The sequence below is a fragment of the Eumetopias jubatus genome, unplaced genomic scaffold, assembly GCF_037043125.1.
Source record: "Eumetopias jubatus isolate StellerSeaLion01/CBP00866 unplaced genomic scaffold, mEumJub1_p1.0 scaffold_12, whole genome shotgun sequence".
NCBI lineage: Eukaryota > Metazoa > Chordata > Mammalia > Carnivora > Otariidae > Eumetopias > Eumetopias jubatus.
In genome coordinates this window covers 45,035,684-45,057,737 of record NW_028274818.1, presented here as the reverse complement: position 1 = coordinate 45,057,737, position 22,054 = coordinate 45,035,684, and the positions used below count along the sequence as shown (strand labels likewise).

At 41.5% G+C, this 22,054-nt stretch overlaps 1 protein-coding gene across 1 annotated transcript in view; it reads right to left on the bottom strand.

Moving 5' to 3' along the window:
* Positions 1 to 22,054, bottom strand: part of CUNH1orf21 (chromosome unknown C1orf21 homolog) — a 221,529-nt gene that overhangs the window by 99,875 nt on the left and 99,600 nt on the right. The window contains exon 3 of the mRNA XM_028121568.2: positions 551 to 645. Coding sequence (XP_027977369.1) covers positions 551 to 645 — 95 coding nt within the window. The remainder of the gene's footprint in view (positions 1 to 550; positions 646 to 22,054) is intronic.

Below are 22,054 nucleotides of genomic sequence, written 5' to 3'. Positions count from 1 at the left end.
TGAAAGAAAGAGGCTCCTAATTTTCTGTTTCAGATCACGGCCGTTCTCACATTCACTCAAAAGCCCCAATACCCTTAACACTGTGAATGTGAACTGCTGACTATTTTGATAGAGACATGTCCTCTCAAAGGCAACTTTATCCACAACACTGTGTCCAGAACAATGAAGCTCAGCCGTTCATTCTGACTGCGTAAGAGCGAAAGAGGTGTAACAAAAAAGAAAAAAATATATTGGTCCTCCCCCCATAAATCTCAATCCGACTTCATGCCTTTTGCTTTACATTTAACCATTTTAAGACGCTAATAATTTTGCCATATCCCCCCCGCCCCGCCCCCGCCGGGAGCGTTCTCTATCAAGATTAAAGAAGGGCTTATTCAGGAACAAACAGGATACAGGAGTGATCGTGCAGCTTCCAGGCAAGCTATAAATAGCAACAGCATTTTCAAGAAATCTTGTGCCAATGTGTAAGTTAACAGTTGAAACATGCAGTGCAGATTTTATTACAATGGTGTCACCAAAATTCATTCTTATACGAGAAATGCAATCTTACCAAGTTTTCTTGGTTCCTGGCTGCTATTTTCTGCTCCTCTTCTGCCCCATTTTTCATGTACTTGACTTCTTCCACCGGTTTGATCCTATACTCGTCTGAGCACCAAAAAAAGAAAAGACATTTTATAACTTTTTCACAGTGGTAGAAAAGTGTCACTGAAAAAAGCCCCCAGTAGCGTAATCTGTCAGAGCCTTTTCCCTGCAGCGTTTATATGGGGTTCATTTGAAACAATCTGGAATACGCTTAGCCAGCCTCTTTCTAGGAGGTGCTCTCTTCTGCCCTTTGGGAAGAACTCAGCACCATGAAGGCAGCTAATGAACGTGGCATTGCCTGGTCCTTTCACCAAGAGCAGATGGCGGCAGAGGAAACAGAGGGTATTCCACCTCTAAAGACTATCTAGAACCCACACATACCAGGGCATATCACATAATGGTCTAAGGAAACTTTTTCTCCATGAGAACATTAGTTCGAAATGCCTGTGGCAGCAACTTTCAGCAGTACATTCACACCTTAATTTCCCTCTTTTGCAGAAACAAAGTATTGCTTAAGACTAAAGAGTTTAATAGATCAACAAATAGATGTAAACAATAGGGAGCTGAAATTTTCCTATTTGTGAGCCCCATATGAAATGTGGAACAGTCTTCAATTACTTCATACGCTGCACACACACACTTTAATCTCTCTGTACAGTCACGTGCATGAAGAGCCACAGTATCTAAGGGAGCTAATAGGTATACCACTCAAGACTGGAGAGGCAGTGGGCCTCTAGGTAATGGGATCTAGACTTCCCAACAGCCAGAGAGAGACGGTACAATAAATCTCAATCTCAGTACACATCACAGGACAAACTCTGGAATAAAGCTCTTCTCCACGGCAGCAGTTTGGTAATGACGGTGACGCTTCCATCAGATTCCTGTCAACAGGAAATGACTTGGGAACCCTAAGGTCCAAATAGGTGTGACTTCGAGTCATCTTTAATTTGCTGGAAAAATTACAGAAATTGTGCAAGTGGAAAATTTCACCAATCAACAAACTGACGATTGCCTAGCATATGGCATGGAATAATGCCTATGATGGTCTACCTGAAAGACAGATGTTTATTGCTAAGAGAGTTTGCATTTCAGTTTGGGAAGTTGTAATGTAATAACCTTTAACACACTACCCCCAAAGATGTTTGCTAAAGTAACATTTTCCCAAGTAATTATACTGTTCAAATGTTTCTCAAAATGATCACCCTTATGAAAGTAGTACATTTGCATGTATCTGAATAAAGATTCCATGTTCATGGCTAAGCCAATTATTTTTTCCACCTGACAATTCAAGGTAGTTATTGATTCTGCTTCTTTCTAAAGAAATTAGAAAGACTGGTGTGAGGTTACAGTAATGAGCCCTTCAGGAATACGGAGTCCTAAATGTATTAACAAGTTAATCAGCGGACTCCGATCCACAGTCACAACACAAAAGAATTTCACATTCCAATTTGTATTAAGAGGAAAAAAAATGAAAGTAAATGAACAAAATAGACACATTTAATTAAGGATTACTTATTCAGAAGTTAAAAAAGCACTTGTTAATTTCCAAGAAAAAGACATTGACAAATTATGCCTCCAATATAATTACACAGAGATAAAAAAAAGGTGAAAAAAATAAAAGTTATGAGCCTCCCTAACTTCAGTTTGGGACGTTAATATTTATAAACCATGGTTCACTTGGATAAACTAACATTTCACTGGACTAAACTGTGATCTTAAGTACTTCTGGTCTCTATTTAAATATAAATAATACACACACACACACATTTTTTTAAACATAATTTCGGTGGATTTCTATGACCATCTGTAGGATCCTACCCCTCAGATGATAAGAAGGAAAGCACAGCATTTTAGGACTTAAGCAGAACCTTCTGAGATGGTACTTTGCCCACTGCACAGCAAAGGGTCTGCCCTAGAGAAGATCCCCCCTTGCCTCGCCCCTTCCTCTCTACCTACCCACCATAGCCCACTGTCCGCACTCTCTGAGCGGTCTAGCAATATTCAGTCTTCATTTGCTTTTTTACCCTCCAGGGAACACAACTGAATTGAAAGTAGTAGACAACCTATTAATATTTTCCTAATATTTTTCTTCAATGAAATGGGAAACCCATTGGCTACATGACTTTCAAAGCAGCATTATCCCAAATACAGCCTTTTTTAAAAAAAAATCAAGGCAGAATCATCACCAATTCAAAAAGAGGATAGGTTTTAGTGTGTCATTAACAACCATGGCTGGCTGGCCGATGCGGAATACAAAGAAAGAAAAAACAAACAGCCATGACTACAAAGCCAGACCTATCATTATTACTTACACAACACACTGCCTAAAATCTGTTGTGGTATAAAACAAAACAAAACAAAAAGCCAGGAAGACCCTTAGAGAAGCCACAATTTGCACAAAGCAAATACTTAAAAAAAAAAAAAAAAGGTCTGTTCCATTTCTCAAAGGCTGGTGTTGGGAATGAAGGTGTCCATCTGGAAACAGACAACTCATCAACAAATGTGTCACACATTTCCATGGCGATGTCGCTGTCAGGAGCTGCACTCGCCAGCAAGCCTCAGCGCAGACGAATGGAGCATTTCGGGTTCTGACAGTGAACCAGCCAGACAAAAATCCCGTTTTCCTTTTGTTTAAGGCACAGGGGAATCAAAGTGGGACTCTGGGCCCAATTCGTCAAGCCCCACCCTGGAGGCCATTAGCACAGCCATCGGTAGAAGAGAATCCTGCATCAGAGCAATGTGCCAACTTGATTAAGAAGGAGGGAGGGGCAGGACCATCTTCCTCTGGCTCCCTCACACCTGTTTGCAATTTTTCTTTTCTTCCTGTTGATCTTGTCAGGTGGCCTATTAAAATGCACGTCAGGAACAGAAGGCTGACACCCCGTTCCGAACCTGCTCCCCCCTTCTCTCTATGTAAACAGTCGCAAGCTGTGCTAGTCAAAATAGATCTGGGGTAAAAGCAATGAGCTGGTGATATTTTTAGCATTTTATTCCCCAGCTTGCACCAGAAGAGGGGCCGGATTGTTTTTGTGGTGGCTCCAGCATGAAGATACACAGTTTCCCACAAAATCTCTGGGCTTCATTTTTTTCTTTTTTAAAAGATTTTATTTATTTATTTGACAGAGAGAGACACAGCGAGAGAGGGAACACAAGCAGGGGGAGTGGGAGAGGGAGAAGCAGGCTTCCTGCTGAGCAGGGAGCCCGATGCGGGGCTCGATCCCAGGACCCTGGGATCGTGACCTGAGCCGAAGGCAGACGCTTAAGGACTGAGCCACCCAGGCACCCCTGGGCTTCATTTTGATGTACAGTATGTATTGTGTGTGTGTGTGTGTGTGTGTGTGTGTGTACACAATATTACAGTTTTTACAGCTAGGAAGGGATCAGTTGGCTGCACATGTTTTAGGCAGTATGGACTCACCCCATTCTCTGGATCCTGTCAATTCTTCCATCATCAACAACTCACTGCCCCAGCCCCACTGTCCCAAGCTTTGCCTTCAGGTTCCCTTTATAAGCAATGCAACTGACTTTAAAATGAGCCCATTAGATGGAGGTAAGTGCTGGAGTGAGTTTATAATGCCAGAATTATTAAAAAAAAAAAAAGTTAACAGTTTTCACAAATGTATACATTAGATGGGGAAGGAAGAAATGCAGAATGCATTATATGCTACTCTTTCTAGTAAGAAGGGATCTTACAGTTGTTTGCTAAAATGGTGAAATTTGCACCTACTTTCATACTTTCTTATCCAGTCTTCTTTTGATCAATGACATGTATGTGATAATAAATTGCTTGTTTTCCAGGACTGTTCCAATTTCAAAATTCTGTGCTTATATCCTCATATTAAAAATGTCCAACATCTGGGCACCTTAACTGAACGCTTTGGATTGCCTCTTTATCCAGAATTTGCATGAAGATTCTCTGGTAGACAATTAAGATATGCTCAGGAAAATATGAGAGTTTGGGAAAGGCATTCCAAGAAGTATTTACAAACATAAGCCACTGAAAAGAAAACAACTCTACTAACCTTACGGCATACACATGTTCCTCTTGGGTTCCTCCCATTGAACATCCTTATCTCCCTGGCTAACTAAATTTGAGCCTTAAAATCCCGATACAACTTCAAATTCTTGCCTAGGATCTTTATTTCCTTAGTTGGTAGGATTTTTCAAGAAGCAAGTATTCATAATGGCTAAAGGCTTAGCTTCTAGAGCTGGAATGCCTAGCCATATGACCCTGGGCAAGTTACTCATCCTTTCTGTGCCCTGATTTCTTCATTGGTAAAATGGGAATATCTACAATACCTAATCTCACACACAGAGTCACATGAATTAATACATGAAAACAGTGCCTGGTCTATAGTAAATAGTAAATGTTAGCTGCTGCTTTAGAAAGCTCTGCTGGGGAGCACCTGGGTGGCTCCATCGTTAAGCGTCTGCCTTTGGCTCAGGTCATGATCCCAGGGTCCTGGGACTGAGTCCTGCATCAGGCAAGTCCCCTTGCTCAGCAGGGCTGCTTCTTCCTGTGCCTGCCGCTCCCCCTGTTTGTGCTCTCTCTCTCTGACAAATAAAATCTTTAAAAAAAAAAGTAGAAAGCTCTGCTGGTTCTGCAGGGAATACTATTCGTAAGGTATAAAATCCATCAAGATAGAAAAAGAAAAGGCATAATATAAACATCAGTAATTAATTTAACCAAAAATTGTGACTTAACTACATTAACAAATGAGGACAGAAGACGTGAGAAGGGGATTTATCATCCATAAGCCTTTAGCATTTTTTTTAGCCATGCACATATATTACTTTATTTTTTTTTTTTAAGATTTTATTTATTTATTCAAGAGAGAGAATGAGAGAGAGCATGGGGGGGGAGGGTCAGAGGGAGAAGCACACTCCCCGCTGAGCAGGAAGCCCAATGCGGGACTCGATTCCGGGACTCCAGGACCATGACCCGAGCCGAAGGCAGCCGCCCAAAAACTGAGCCACGCAGGCGCCCCCACATATATTACTTTAATCAAAATACTAACTAAAGTACCAGATTACTTTAGTCAGAATAATTTTAAAAGAATAAACAATTTTATGACTCAGAGAAGAAAAGTGATCATTATTCAAGTGAAATCAGGGGTTCAACAAAATGATGCTCCTCTATCTTCACTTACATCCTCATTCAATAGTTGCCATTGGCACTGCCTTGGTGTAGCCTACCTTGAGGGCCAAGAGTGAACAAGTGAGATTCCAATTCCGAACAGGCAGATTGACTGTTTGCGAGCCAGAAGAGTAGAGGCAGCTCTAATGAAAAGCAACTTGTGGAAGGAAAACCCTTTTTTGGAAGGACAAAGAGGCAGGACCCTCTGAAACTACAAACCAAAGATGGATGGATGGGTCAGCTGCATTGGGAAGATTTGTCTTCTCACTTCAGGAGACTCCAGCCCATCAGCTGTTCCCACTTCCATTGGTTCCATTCAACAAACAGCATTTAATATCTGCTGTGTGCTAAGCCCTGGTCTTTCTCAGGGGTTCATCTGGCACAGTACATTATGGGGACTGTGTGTCTGTGTTGTTACTCAAAGTGTCTGGCACACAGAAGGTGTTTAATAAAGCCTTCTTCAAAAAGGAGAAAAAAAGCACAGAGCTGACTGTTCATACATGAATAAATATTTCCTCTAATCAGTGAGTGCTTCAGTCCTGTTTGTCTCAGGGGCACATTTTTTTTTCCTGCTAGATTTTCCAAGGAAGAAAAAGCAACGCTAAATGAAAAAAAAAAAAAAATCCCCTTCTTTGCTTTTTTTTTTTTTTTTTTTGCATCCAAACACAATGGGTGGAAACTTCTCTTTCAAGTCCATTTTTGGTCTATGAATGTCCTCAATGTGACATTCTTAGCTGAGCTATATGGGCACATCACAGAGATAATGTGGTTTCAGTTCCAGACCACTGTCATAAAGCGAATATGCAATAAAGTGAGTCAAATAAATATTTTGGTTTCCCACGAGATATAGAGATTGTTTACACTATATTGTAGTCTATAAAGTATGCAATAGCATTATGTCTCAAAAATCCAATGTACATAACTTAATTTAAAAATACTGTATTGCTACTAAGTAACATTTTCTTCTAGGCTCATGGAGTAGAGTGGAAGTAACGAGACTTTTCAATATTAGAAACAATTAAGGAAGAATAAGTTTAGATCATTTGCCAAAATAGCAATCAATATATTCCCTACAATTTGACTCCTAGGGCCCTACCGTAAAAAAATTGGATCCCAAAGATTACAGGTGAGGTCCATATTCAGGTGGAAATCAAGGAAGTTCAGCCGAAAAGAACTGTGGACTGACTAAAAGTGACAAATCTGGACTGAACAAAGGTTCTTTTTAAAAGGGCTATTTTGGAGATTATGATTTGGACTTTGGAGGCACTATTGTGATTAGCAGTGGAAGGAATTACATGTAAAATTCCTTAAATATTTATTGACCTTTGAAAAATAATAAATAAAAATAAAAACACTTTATTGCTAAAAAATGCTAACCATCATCTGAGCTTTTAGCAAGTCATAATCTTTTGATTACTGGACCTCGATGTTGATGGTTGCTGATTGATCAGGGTTGTGGTTGCTCAACGCTGGCATGGCTTGGGCAATTTCTTAAAATAAGACAGCAGAGAAGACTGCCATATCAACGGAATCTTGCTTTCATGAACAATTTCTCTGTAGCACACAATGCTGTTTGACAGCATTTTACGCACAGGAGCATTTCTTTCAAAATTGGAGTCGATCTTCTCCAACCCTGAAGTTGCTTTATCAACTAAAGTTATGTAATATTCTCTCTATCCATCCATCTATCTATTTATCTATCCATCCATCCATCTATCTTTTGTTATCATTTCAAAAATCTTCAGAGCATCTTTACTGGGAGTAGATTCCATCTCAAGAAACCACTTTCTTTGCTCATCCATAAGAAGGAGCTCCTTATCCACTCAAGTTTGATCATGAGATTGTAGCAATTCATTCCCATCGTCAGGTTCCATTTCTCATTCTAGTTCTCTTGCTGTTTCACCACATCTGCAGTCACTTCCTCCTCTGAAGTCTTGAGCTCCTTTCTAAGTCATCCATGAGGGTTGGAATCACTTCTCAGACTCCTGTTCCTGTTGGTATTTAGACCTCTTCCCGTCAATCATGAGCATTCTTAGTGGCATCTAGAATGCAGAATCCTTTCCAGAGGGCTTTCAACTGTATGTTTTCCAGGTCCATCAGAAAAATCACCTATCTGTGGCAGTTATAGCCTTAAAAATGTATTCCTTAAATAAGACGACTTGAAAGTCAAAATTATTCCTTGATCCAAAGGCTGCAGAATGGATATTGTGTTAGCTGGCATAAAAACAACATTCATCTCATTTTATGTCTCCAGTAGAGCTCCTGGGTGAGCAGGTATAATGTTAATGAGCAGTAATATTTTGAAAAAAAAAAAAACAAAAAACCCTTTTTTTTTCTGAGCAGATCTCAACAATGGGCTTAAAATAGTCAGTAAACCATGTTATAAACAGATGTGCTATCATCCAAGATTTGTTGTTCCATTTCTACAGCATGGGCTGAGTATATTTAGCATCGTTCTTAAGAGCCAAGGATTTTCGGAATGGGAAATGAGCACTGGCTTCAACTTCAAGTCACCAGCTGCGGTGAGCCCCTGACAAGAGAGTCAGTCTGTCCTTGGAAGCTTTGAAGCCACGCACTGACTTCTCCTCTCTAGCTATGAAAGTGCTAGCTGGCATCCAGAAGGCTGTCACGTCTATCCTGGAAATCTGTTGTTTTGCATAGCCACCTTCGTTGATTATCACAGCTACATCTTCTGGATGACTTGGTGCAGCTTCACCATCAGCACCTGCTGCTTCATCCTGCACTTCTGTTATGAAGATGGCTTCTCTCCTTAAGCCTCCTGAACTAACTTCTGCTAGCTTCCAACTTTTCTTCCGCAGCTTCCTCAGTCTTCACAGAATGGAAGAGGGTAGGGCGTTGCTCTGGATTAGGCTTTGGCGTAAGGGAATGCTGTGGCTGGTCTAATCTATGCAAACCACTCAAACTTTCTCTATCTCAGCAATAAGGCTGATTCACTTTCTTATTGTTTGTGTGTTCACTGGAGTATAGCACTTTTAATTTCTTTTCCTTTGCTTTCACATGGCTAACTATTTGGTGCAAGAGGCCTAGCTTTCAGCCTGTCTCGGCTTTTGTCGTGCCTTCCTCCCTAAGCTTAAGCATTTTTAGCTTTTGATTTCAAGTGAGAGATGTGTGACTCTTGCTTTCACTCGGAGGCTATTGTTGGGATATCCACTGCCCTAATTTCAATACTGTGTCTCAGGGGCTAGGGAGGCCCAAGGAGAGGGAGAGAGATGGGGGATGGCCAGTCAATGAAGCAGTCAGCATACACGAAACATTTACCAATTACATACCCATCCTACATGGGTGTGGCTCGTGGTGCCCCAAACAATTACAAATAGTAACATCCAAGATCACTGATCACAGATCATCATAACAAGCATAATAATAATAATGAAAAGGTTTGAAATATTGCAAGAATAACCAGAATGTGACACAGAGACACGAAGTGAGCAAATGCTGCTGGAAAATGGTGCCAAGAGACTTGCTTGATGCAGGGTTGCCACAAACCCTTGTTTAAAAAAAAAAAAAAAAAGCAGTATCTGCAAAGTGCAACAAAGCAAAGCACAATAAACTGAAATGAAGTATGCTTGTATATCACTGGGCTATGCTTTTGAACTTGTCTCACCCCTCCTATCATCCTCATCTTAAAATACATTTTGCACTTCTTATTTTTGCAACAATAGGTCAGTGCCTGATATCTGCTGGATTGAAAAGAATTTTGTTACGGAGGCATTAAAGAGCAGAGAAAGGGGCACCGGGGTGGCTCAGTCGTTAAGCGTCTGCCTTCAGCTCAGGTCATGATCCCGGGGTCCTGGGATGGAGCCCCACATCAGGCTCCCTGCTCGGCGGGAAGCCTGCTTCTCCCTCTCCCTCTCCCCCTGCTTGTGTTCCCTCTCCCCCTGCTTGTGTTCCCTCTCTTGCTGTCTCTCTCTGTCCAATAAATAAATAAAATCTTTAAAAAAAAATAAAGAGCAGAGAATAGTGAAAGCTTTGATGACTTCAGCGTATCTAACCCTAGTTCACTTCTAAACTCTCTTCCTCTTGAAAGCTTGTGCTGGGTACATCTAAGAAGCTGTTATGTGCTAGGTTCTGTGACAAGCAATGCAGGGCTTATGGAGGAGGCTGGGAGTGCCAAGGAAGACCACCTGTCTGGAGGGGAAGACTCAGGCTCTGACCACCCCTCTGCTATCCGGAGCACATTCCTCAGCACACATAGACTGACCCCATTCCCCTCGGCCACTGCTCACCGGGGCTGATTCTAAATCTGGAACAATCGTAGGCAAAGCAGAGACTAGGTTGAAGGAGCTAATAGACCATCATCCATTCTCTGAGTCAGGCAGTCCCTTAGTGATAATTATTGTACCTCGCTTATAGAAAGTGATTTTGCCCTTTCCAATGTAATAGTTATTACTAAGCAATTTCTAGGATAATTATAAACTGCCCATTCTAAATGTTTTGAACATTTCAAAACAAGGCTTTGGTACATTTAATATAAAACACTCTCAGTTCTTTTTAGAATAGGTCTCAAATCCACCTAATAAAGGAAAAGTGATTTCAAATTAAGATTGTTTGATACATTACATTCTAATAATCTAAAAATAGAAGTTGTTAAAAAATAACAGGCAAGGGGCGCCTGGGTGGCTCCGTCAGTTAAGCGACTGCCTTCGGCTCAGGTCATGATCCTGGAGTCCCGGGGTCGAGTCCCGCATTGGGCTCCCTGCTCGGCAGGGAGTCTACTTCTCCCTCTGACCCTCCCCCCTCTCATGTGCTCTCTCTCCGTCTCTCACTGTCGCTCTCTCAAATAAATAAATAAATAAATAAATAAAATCTTAAAAAAAAAAAAGACAAATAAAACCTAATGGAGTTTCCAAGAAACAGACCTTTAAAAAAAAAAATAACAGGCAAGAAAATTATATTTTTAGACTTTATATGTGTGGAGATTAGACATGGAGAGGTCTGACCCGGGGGTTTCTACTAGGGGAAGTAGGAACATTGTACATATTTTTACTTATCCCCCATTATCTCAAAATCCCCAAATGTTAATGTCACAAAGACAGCAATTGTCCTGTGCTTATTGCATCCTTATTCTCTAGTGAAACCTAATGTTTGCTTGTATTTGAAAACCAGAGAGAAAAGGCCTTCGGGGGTGCTGACTCCATTTAGTCTTGCTTCAGTGGTGTAAAACTCATTTTAGCACCACCTCATCCATAAAGGGTACTATCCTTTTCAAAAATATGCAATGAAGTGAAGAGTGGAAGCGGTACCTAATTTTTATTTTAGTTTGATGTTTCAGAATTTACCAATAACACTGAGAACTTTTTCCATGCATCGATATCATTCATTTGTACTTCCATCTATGTGAGGCATCTCTTCATATCTTTTGCCCTTTTTTTTCTTATTGGAGTTACAGCATTTTTCTTACTGACTGCTATAAGCTCTTTGTAAACTACATCAATTTAGGACACTCTTCTGGCCCAAAAAGGTCTGGGCAAAAACACTCTTGATTTTAGTTTGGACATGAGAAAGTGGAAGGAACCAGCTGTTTTCTGTCTTTGAGTCAAGCGTTGGGGTATCTTGTGCTGCTTTTCTGTGTTTCTTTCCTTCAGCAATATTTACTGGGCACCTACTATATGCCAGAGAACATAGCATTCAGTCCTAGGGGTTAGGTCTAGGAGGCAGAAGCAGGCCCTGTTTTGAAGGAGCTCACAGCCTCCTCTGGGGGAGTGGGTGAGGAAGGATACAAGAAAATAAGGAAGGAGAGCACACAGTGACTATCGCTATGAGAAGCACATGTATGGGGTGGTTGTGATAAAAAGGAGAGACCCCCTAAGCAAGGTTGGGGAGAGCCTTGGAGGAGGTGATATATCTCAGTGGAGCCCTGAGGAGCACTAGTATGTGTGGGAATGACAAGTTCAGGCAACAGGCCAATGAGTTCAGAGGCCAGTGAGAATATGGCAAACGGGAACTACAATTAATTCAATATGGCCGACACGAAGAATTCCAGGGGGGTACAGTGATGTAAAGAGAAGAGCTGATAGGACCAGTCCAGGAAGACCTGATATGCAAGTCCCACGGAAGAGTCAGCCTCTATTCTGGATTGATGTGGACTCTCCCACCAGTGCCCAGCACTGAAGCCACCAACTAGGTCAACTGTCTGTCCTTTGGATTGTCCTTACCCATCTCTTCTGGAGAGACCCTAACCACCTTAATCCAAGGCTTTCTGCTTCTCTCTGAAAGAAGGTGCAGCAAAGGAAGAATGAATGTACATCTTGAGATTGACCAGTTGGTCGAGGAAGGTTAGGAAAAACATGTAAGTAAGACAGGGAAAGAGCCAGAGAGAGAATTCACAGAAAGTTTCAAGAGAGTGGAGTCTTTATCCTGGATTCAGCTGATGGCATGATGGTGGGACACTGGTGAGTATAATGCCACATGTGCCGGAACGTGTGTTTCCTGTCTCCCGCAACAGGTATGCCTTCAACTGGGGATGGGGAAGTGCCACAACACTAAGAATTGGGAGTGGTTGAGATGGGGATGTATAACCTCTCCTAGGGTCAAAAAGAATGTCACTGAATCTGATGTCAGCTCCTTCCCCTTCTATAGGACAACAACAGATCACTCCAGATGGAGCACTGGTTTCCAAGGCCTTTCTCTTCCAGACCTGCCTTTGTGACTTCTCAGCTGTGTGTCATGGAAGCAAGGGTACCTCTCTTAGTGAACTCTGCGCTGAGATGCATGCATGGGGTGCTTATGGTCTCTTAGCATTCTTAGGTCATGTCCATGTCTTCAAGAGAACAAGATGAGGGGTGCCTGCAGCTGCAAGGATGAGAGGGTGACAAAGCCTCTCTCACTATAGCACCTTTAATCATTAACACTCGACCTGCAGGCCCCATTCCTGAATCATTTAATCATTTCAGAGGCCAGACAACACATTTCCTTCATTCATCTGTGGTACATTATTCAGTGACCAGGGAACTATTATCCAGTCATTAAGGGTCCCTGGACATTCATCTTCTGACAAGCTCCCACAAAAGACACACAACCAGATCCAAATCCAGCCTGGATTCCTTTATGAATCCATATGCACAGCAAGGCTTCCAGATGGGGAGGGGGTGTAATTTCTATACCATAGAGTAATAATTTCCAACCAAGAAACAGAATGAGTGGTCGAGGAAGATTCAGAGCTACTTTCAGAGAGGAGGGCTTGCATGGTTGTTCTGACAGCAATTTATCAAGTTTCTCAAGAGCCCTGCTCTGACTCTTCTTAGTGCTGGTTCCCCACCCACTGGCTGAATCGCTGGGACTCTTGAAAAGTTGGAGGCCAGCTAATTCCTCTCTGCTATTCTTAGTTGGCCTCCTGTTATCTTAGATAAGCCTTCATGATAAAAGTCTGCACAGTCATCTTTGCTCTCTTCTGCTTTGATTTAATCCCCATGTCAGTTCTATGAGGCAGGAATTATACTGGTCAAGTGGCAATGCTGGTTCAAATCCAGGTTGGTCTGAGTTGGGACTAGGTTCTTAACCACCAAGTCAGTTATTTTTTGTTTTTGTTTTTTTTAAACCACAAAGCACAGTAAATAATTACTTTGGGAGATGATATAGGCATAAAGCACAAATGGATTCAGAAAGGATTTGGATGAATTTGTAAATCACAGAGATATGAGTAAAAGTTACAAAGACATCTAACCTTCTTGGAAAGTAACAACAGGGAAACTACTAGACCCTCCCTTGTCAGGTGTCTGGAAACTTTATCAGTGGAAGATAGCATCCCTGTGCTCTTTAAGTTAGGAACTAATAACGCCATCCAAAGTAAGTGCTATGGGAAACCTTTTGTTAAAATGGTGATTTGACTACTGCTGCATTTAACATAACAGAAAAAAACTGAGTTTTTCTCCAATACATAGTAATTACTGCAATGTATTTACAAAAACTTGTTTTTTGAGAGAGAACTTAATTTTAAGGCTTCTGGTATACTACTACAACTCTGATATATGATCATTAAGACCAAGGAATAAATCACGGACCTCTTCCTTCACTGGAGTAAGAAGGAGGAGGAGGGGGAGGGAGAGGGGGAAGAAGAAGTGGAGGAGGAGGAGGAGGAGGAGGAGGAAGCATAAGAGAAGAAAGGAGAGCTATCATTTATAGAGCCCTTTTAATGTTCCAGATCCAGTTCTGAAAACCTGACATACAACAACCCATTTAATACTCACGAGGGCTCTATGAAGTAGAACCATTAATGTCTCTATCATACTAAAAAGGAAACTGAGGCACAGAACATTCATTCACCTAGCTGTACCCCCTAGTGAGTGGTGGGATGGGGCTAGGTCTTGAACCCAGGCAATCTGATTCAGACCCCATGCTCTCATTCAACTTTCCCACAAATGTATAGTAAAGTGAATTTCTGAGAAAAAGAGAAATTCTTTTTGTATACAGAACTATTACATGTTTTCACACCATGTACTCTCTGCCTGAATGGAAGTCACCCTTAAGATAAGCCTTTTCAAGTCAGTCATTAAGAACTGTATTATCATAAAATAAGACCTGAAGTAACGCGAATGGTAAACTGTTAGGGTAAACTACAAGGCAATAACAAATACTTCTGAAGAGATAACTAATAGAGTGGCTCACGTGCCCTCCTCTGTATATGCAGTTGATAAAATTCCACTGTTCTCAAAAGGGCCTGAAATGTGAGTTGTTTTTCTAGGGCTGGCAGTAAATTTCTGCTGATTCATTTGTAGTCAGTTCCTCACTACATTCAAGATCAATGTTCATGAATTTGCAGGATGGCTCTTCAGGATGAGGAATTTCAATGACCGTTCCAGAAACTCTCTCCCATTTCCTGTGGCTGCCACAGCCATCTCAAACATTGAACAGTTTGTCCAACAGGTGTGTGTGTGTGCAAACACGTTTGTGTTTGAGGAAGAAGTACATTTTAATGTCCATTTGACTTAATTGCTTTAATTGGGTTCTGACATAAGTGGATTTCTGTTAAGGAAAAGATTCACAGATAATAACCAGCACAGAGAACAGTATGGGAACTCGAGCCTCCCGGCACCCCACCTGCCGAGCCACCTCACCGATGAGCTGCATGAGGCCAGACCTGCTTGTGTGCTTTTGTGCTGCAGACTGGCAAAGGGGTGAGGAGGTTAGTGGGAGAGCTGCGGCAGGCCAGATTTACACCAGAAAGGGGAGGGCTAACAAGAGGAGAAGAATTGTTAAGGCCAGCCACAGAAGACCTCAGGTGGCCTCGGCTAGAGGGGAAAGTTTTGTGGACGATGACACAGAGAAAGAGGGAGATTTCTGAGATGGTAAGAGGAAGACAGACAGAGTCACTGGAGTGACAGAGAGCTAGAGATTTCTGGGAGTAGACTTCAGTATGTTGTGCTGTGGTTTATGAATGGCACTGCCTTGTGATTCTTTGAGATTATTCAGTAAAAATTTAAATTGCTTTTCAATGATGTTTAATGTTTCTTTTGATATGTCTCTGGATTGAAGGTGGCTTTCAGGGGCCTGACTCAATCTGGGTTAGACAACCATGAGTGGCAGCAAAATCATTAACAAGAAGAGAAAGAGACTGGATAGAGTCATTTCCAGTTAAAGTTTGTAAGCACTGCCACTGAATTTTGAAAATGGAAAGCTAAGATACAATTTGTGATAAAATAGGGTAGCGTCTCTCCTTATGAAAAATATTCATGACCTGACTTTCACTGCACAGATCTCATGAAAAGAAATGCTCACACTCATGGAGAAAGGTCCTGGAATGTTAGGGAGAGCGCTTATTCACATGGGCACAGACAGAAGACAAGGGCTCTCACGCTTCTCTCCTTTGACAAGTCTGTAGATCTCTTCTCACAAGAGCTTCATTCACATAAAACTAAAGATCATTTCCAGTTGCTATGAATCGCCAAGTTATCTTCCCCTCAGAGATGAAAGTGGGCTCAGACTGCGACAAAGAGTAGCTCTTTAGGAATAATGTGTCTGGGTGAGAGGGGGAACAGCATGCTCAAGGATAGTTTGATGGTGAGCAACACAGTAAATAAGATCACACCATCTTCCACAACCCGTTTCGTCTGAACCAGCCTGTTTTAGTAACCCATTCTGCTCAATTGGTTTGTGAAAGACAGCGGGCACTTATCTTTGGGGAGAAGGGATGAGGACTCATTCAAAAGGGCATCTGAGCGGTTCAATTAAATTCAAATCAGCTAACTTGTTGTGACAGTTGCCAGGTAGGCTCTGTAGTGAGAGTCTGAGGACCAGAGCTGATGGAGAAGTGGTCCTTAAGGACTCTCACCCACCATCTATACATAAGCTATTTAAATGTAGATTAGGATCACAAAACTTCTTAAAGCTGACATTCCATTTTGCTTCCTCAACAGGGATGTATAGTAGCAAACAAGATAAAACAAAACAAAAAACCCTCCTGTATCATCTGATCATGTTAGAATGGTAATTATCGAAAAGACAAGAAATAACAAGTGTTGATGAGGATGTAGGAAAAAAGAGACTCCTCATGCACTGTTGGTGGGAATGTTAATTGGTGTAGCCACTATGAAAAGCAGTATGGAGGTTCCTGAAAAAATTAAAAATAGAACTCCCATATGAGCTAGCACTCCCACTTTGGGTATATACCTAAAGGAAAGGAAATCAGGATCTTGAAGAGATATCTGTATCCCCATGTTCACTGCAGCTTTATTCACAATAGCCAAGATATGGAAACAACCTAAAGGTTCACTGACAAAGTAATGGATAAAGAAAATGTGACACACACACACACACACACACACACACACACACACTGGAATATTACTCAGTTGTGACAAAGAAGGAAATCCTATCATTTGTGATGACTGGGATGGATCTTGAGGGCATTATGCTAAGTGAAGTAAGTCAGAGAAAGTCAAATATGTATGATATCATTTATATGTGGACTCTAAAAATGTTAAACTCACAGAAACAGAGTAGAATGGTGGTTGCCAGTAGCTGGGGGATGGGGGGAATGGGGAGATGTATGTCAAAGGGTACAACTTTCAGTCATAAGATAAGTAAGTTCTGGGGATGTAATGTACAGAATGGTCACTATAGTTAACAATACTGTATTATATACTTGAAATTTGCTAAGAGAATAAATCTTAAGTGTTCTCCCCACATACACAAAAAAAGGTAATTATGTGAGGTCATAGACAGACATGTTAACTGACTTATTCTCATAACCACTTTCCAATATATATGTGTATCAAATCATCACGTTGTAAACCTTAAACTTATACAATGTTCTAAGTCGATTACACATAAATAATGCTGAGAAAAATAATGGAAAAAGAAAAGAACTGCTGTAATTTCTAAGACTTCGGATGATTTAAATCAGACATTTTTAACATAGGGAAGTATGAAAAGCCCACACATTTCTATTTACACAGGCCAAAGGAGAATTTGGGAGGACAGCTCAGAGAGAGGCACAACATTGCCAGAGTTTTTTAGCACATCTCCTGTACTGCTTTCTTTCAGCTACCCTTCTTTGAGATGTTGCTTGGATTCAAAGGCCTAAGTTAGGTAAAATCTCAGAGTTCAAAGATTTTCAAGTATAATGCATGACGTGGACGTAGTTCAAGGTTTCTTTTACTTTGGGTTACATCTGAAGCAGCACATATAGTGCAAAGAGGCCTTGCAGCCAATCAAGGGGTGATGATGGCTCCATGGCCTTTTACACGCCCACCACGTCAGTTTCCAGATACAACCTCCATCACCATTTGGGACATCTGTTCCCTATGGAGTGAGCCGCATCACCCACTCTAAGGTGTGGGTTTCAGGTTTTGAAATCCCTCATGGTCTAGGACTTCGGATCTCCCCTTACCTAGGGGAGAGCCCAGAGGTTAGTCACTTGTTTCCTCAGGATGCTCTCTGGGTAGATCTGGCCTTGGATTACCAAACCTACTCTACTCATCCCTCTCTTACTTGCTCCCTTTTCTACCCTTTCCAGTTGGTCATCTAATCTCCTCTTCCATTTTTGGTCAACTTGTCCTCTTTTCACAATCTGTGGAGGCAAATCAAGCCCCCCTCTTCCCCAAGCCCAACTTTCTGCAAAAGGTGACATTTACACATTTACATCTTTTCACGGGCGACTTTTTTCTTCTGTAAGATTCTGCTGAGCACAAAAGAGTATCTTTTGTGAAGTACCTCGAAGAATACAGGTACTGTTACTTGGTGATGGAGAGAGCAGGGGGGTGGGCAAGACAAGGAGTGAGGGGACTGACGTTATTCGTTCCTTGAAAGGTAACAACGGAAACTGGAAGAGAGATTCACAATGGAAAATTATCTGGCGGCTTGATGTGCCTCCCCAGAAATGTTTTATTTGTGTGTATCCGTTCTCTCATCTCATAGGATGCTGTTCCTACTCTAGGGAGATGTAAAAGATAACTGAATTGGGGTGGTGCATATATCGGAAGTGAAGAGAACAGGAACAGGGACCACAGCTCAGAGCAGGTCGGGGAAAAAGAAACTAGAGCTCAGAGTTCCACGAGGACCAAAGAGGGCAGGAATAAGCGTCGGTGGCGGGGGCTAGGGAGAGAAATGGCAAGCAAGGGAAGGCAGGTGAGAGCAGACATGTATCTCCTCAGGTACCTGTGGCCTTCAACCCACTTGCTAAAAATGAAAGAACAAGTCATTTCTGAAGATCCCTTCACAATTAGGCTGAGTGAAATGAAACATGGTGGTTTCTATCAGATCCAAGGAAATGCTCAAGAGAAGAAGCACCGCACACCAGGAAGTTTTGGAGTCCTGAAGTGACTCTCTCTACCTGGGCCATGTCCCACACCTACGTACAGCCAAGCACCGTAAACTAAAGAACAGAACCAGGTCATATTTTACTCCTTATAACCCTGTCTTGAAAAAGTCCTTACTTGCACAATACCACGTTGCTAAGCCTCAAAACACAGTTTCTGCTTCAGAACCTATAAACCTTGCATCCCATGAACCGCTTAGGAGGAGGAGCCTCTACTGGTACGTAATTCCTCCCAACACTCCCACTGCCTCACTGAAAAACCTGCAGGTGAGATGCGCTCTAATGAAGACCATATTTAATCATCCCCCGAATGTACCTGGAACCTGCCCATATCGCCACCTCCACTGCTACCTCCCTAGTCCAGACCACCATCACCTCCTGCCTGACCCAGCCTTTAACCATCACCTGCCTCCCCTCTTGCCTTGTACAGTCTATTCCCATCACAGCAGCCAGATTAAGCCTTCAGATTAAAACCAAAGTCAGACTATATCACTCCCTAACTCCCTAAACCCTCTCCCGGCTTCTATTTAGAATAGAATCTGGCGTCTGTACCTGAGCTACAGGGCAACAGAGAGTGAGTTCATCACCCATCACGCTCCTGGCCTGAAGACCTCAGGCTTTTCCCTGGGACCCACCAGCAGGCTCCCTCTCAGGGAGTTGGCCTTGATGTTCCTTTGCCTGAATTATTCTGTTCCAGGGCATTCCCGTGGCTTTTGTTCCCTTCTTCACGTCTCTGCTCAAAAAGGTCAACTACTCAGGCGAACCTTCTCTGACCTATGCATTTAAAATAGCCACCCGTCCTTCTCTCTCCCTGTATTTTTTCATTGCACATATCCCCATCTGACCAGGTATTATCCGTCTCTCTGCTTAGTGTCTGTGTCACTCCCTAGGTTGTGAGCCAAATGAGGGCAGTTACTGTCTTACTACGTATTACACTCCCTAGTAAAAAGCCAGTTTATAGCAATGGCTCAATAAATATCTCTGAAATGAGTAACTGTGATTTTCAGAGTTCCATCGGAGCTAAAAGCATATTGTTTTTCATTTCAACACTTGGCAATTGAGCAATTGCATTAGGGGGAAACAGCCAAGGAACAAAGGAGGAAAGCCAAGGTCAAAACTCAAGGTCTAAACACCTTTTTTTTTTTTTTTTTTAAGGAGATTTCTTTCCCGCTGAGCAGGGAGCTGGATGTGGGGCTCCACTGCAGGACCCTAAGATCATGACCTGAGCTGAAGGCAGATGCTTAACCGACTGAGCCACCCAGGTGCCCCAGGGTCTAAACACTTTTAAATAAAGAAAGACTTCTTGAGTGAAAAAAGGCAACGAGAACTAAAAGATTAATGAAAAATACTGTGTTAAAAAGCAGACATAATAAATGCCAAAATGTTGGGTGCAACATTAAAAACAAAATCCTATTTCATGTATCATTTGATGGTATCTTCTTTGGTCAAAGATCAAAAACAACAGTGACATAGAGTGAAGCATGGGTGCATGTAGCTAGAAGGGAATTTAAATGCAATTCAGCTTGTTGTGCATGGGGTTTCCAAAATGGAAATGAAACTTAATTCAAAAAAGATCTGTACCAGTTTGGCTTTGTTTCACAATTTGAAAACTTCATCAGTTTCACAGATTGCTGTTATAGTGCTCTGCTTTTCCATTTGCCCTTACTCTTTTTGACTTCCAGTCTTAACAGCCATGCACATAGCTTTTGAACTATATTTTAAATGAAAATGTAAATATCCATTTACATAATAACTTAAGCACGGATTATTGTGTCTAAGGAAGTGAACTGTGCACATTGTGTCCCACGCAGCCTTCCTCCCTCTCCACCAATTCCTTTCCCCAGCAATGGCCTTTCTAGCTAAGAAATTTTATGCAACCTTTTAAAAACCATCCAAGACCATTCTTCAAATGTACTATTATGTTAGTGGAACATTATTTATGTATATATTTAATATTATGGCCACGAGACTTTTATCTCTTTGTTGTGCTTTAGAATTTGATTTTAAGTTCTGACTTTCTTTTACCCTTTTGAAATCCAGCAGAACCAACAGAGTACATCTATATAAGTTAATAAACAAATCATACTCTGAAAGTGACCAGCCTACAGTAGAGTAGTTTTTGCCAAAGTCAGCAACCTGGGAAATTAAATGTTCTCTTTTTAGCCTAAATTTCATTTCAGACTATCTTCTATCAAACATTTCATTATTCCTTTCAAATAGCAGAACCCATGTATGTCACCCACTACTTCTAACAAAACTTTAAAACAAAAAGTCAGCAGAATGAATCTCATACTGACTAGCAGCCGCACAAGAGCAATGTAAACAAGCAACACTGGATGAAAGATAAACAGAAAACCCGCCAGCCAGAATGGAAGCAGGGATCGTACCCCACACTTCCCGCTTTCTCACCTTCTAGCTCGCGGGAATGCTTTGAAGCTACAGATGATATTCGTGATTTTTGTTTCCAATTTTTTAGAAGAAAAAAAATGGTATCACCAAAGCCTTGGTCAACTTGGGACCATAAAGCTGGTAGCTGTGAACACTATCAGCCCCATCGTTTTTTAAAAAAAACAAAAACAAAAACAACAACAAAGCAATATCATATATAGTATTTTCAATGACCCCATGGCTAAAGAGAAACCAAGAGCACAAAGTTGTGTGACCATAGTCTGGGGAACAGGTAAAGTGAAAACTCTGAACATTAGTGCTCAGCACACGATCACCTAAGTTCAACATACTCACTCCCAAGATGGAGCAAGAAGCTCACAGGTCACCTTGTAGCCATTATTCTACAGCAGAATCCAAATGCACCCGAGGTCTCCACCCACTAAGTCAGCAGCTCCTCCATACACTGGGTTTACTAGGCTACAGCCATTTGTTTTGTTTGTTTGTTTTAATGAAACCTGATGCAGTATGTAGCCTACTATGTTCTCTAGAAGTTACTGTACTGTGAAGAATTACTTACAGTAGAAAATCTGAGCACAACTGAGAACTCACACAGGATGAGGATGGCTCAACTTCAAGCTGGTCGTCTGTCAACCCTCACATCGCCCTGCTCGTTTCTCCTTTCTTTAAAAAACTGGTATGCTATTTATTTATTTGTTTACTTATTTATTAATTTATTATTTATCTACTATTTATCTATTAGAAAGGGAGAGAGAGAGCACAAGCAGGGAAGAGGGGCAGAGGGAAGGGGGTTAAGAGAGAATCTTAAGCAGACTCCGTGCTACGTGTGGAGCCCGATGCAGGGCTTGATCTCACAACCCTAAGATCATGACTTGAGCCGAAATTAAGAGTCAGGTGTTTAACCAACTGTGCCACCCAGGCGACCCTCATTTCTCCTCTTTAAACTTTGAAAGGAAGAGTAAGACAACGGATAGGTTCCTGCTAGAACCTACCTCATAAGGTATTATGAGGATTGAATGAATTAATAAATAACAAAATACTTGAAATAATGCCTGCACATAAAAAATATTCAATAAATAGACTTCTTTAAGAAAGTTTTATAGTTTATTCCCTTTCATAAACAGCACATTCATTAAAAGTAAGGATCATCATAG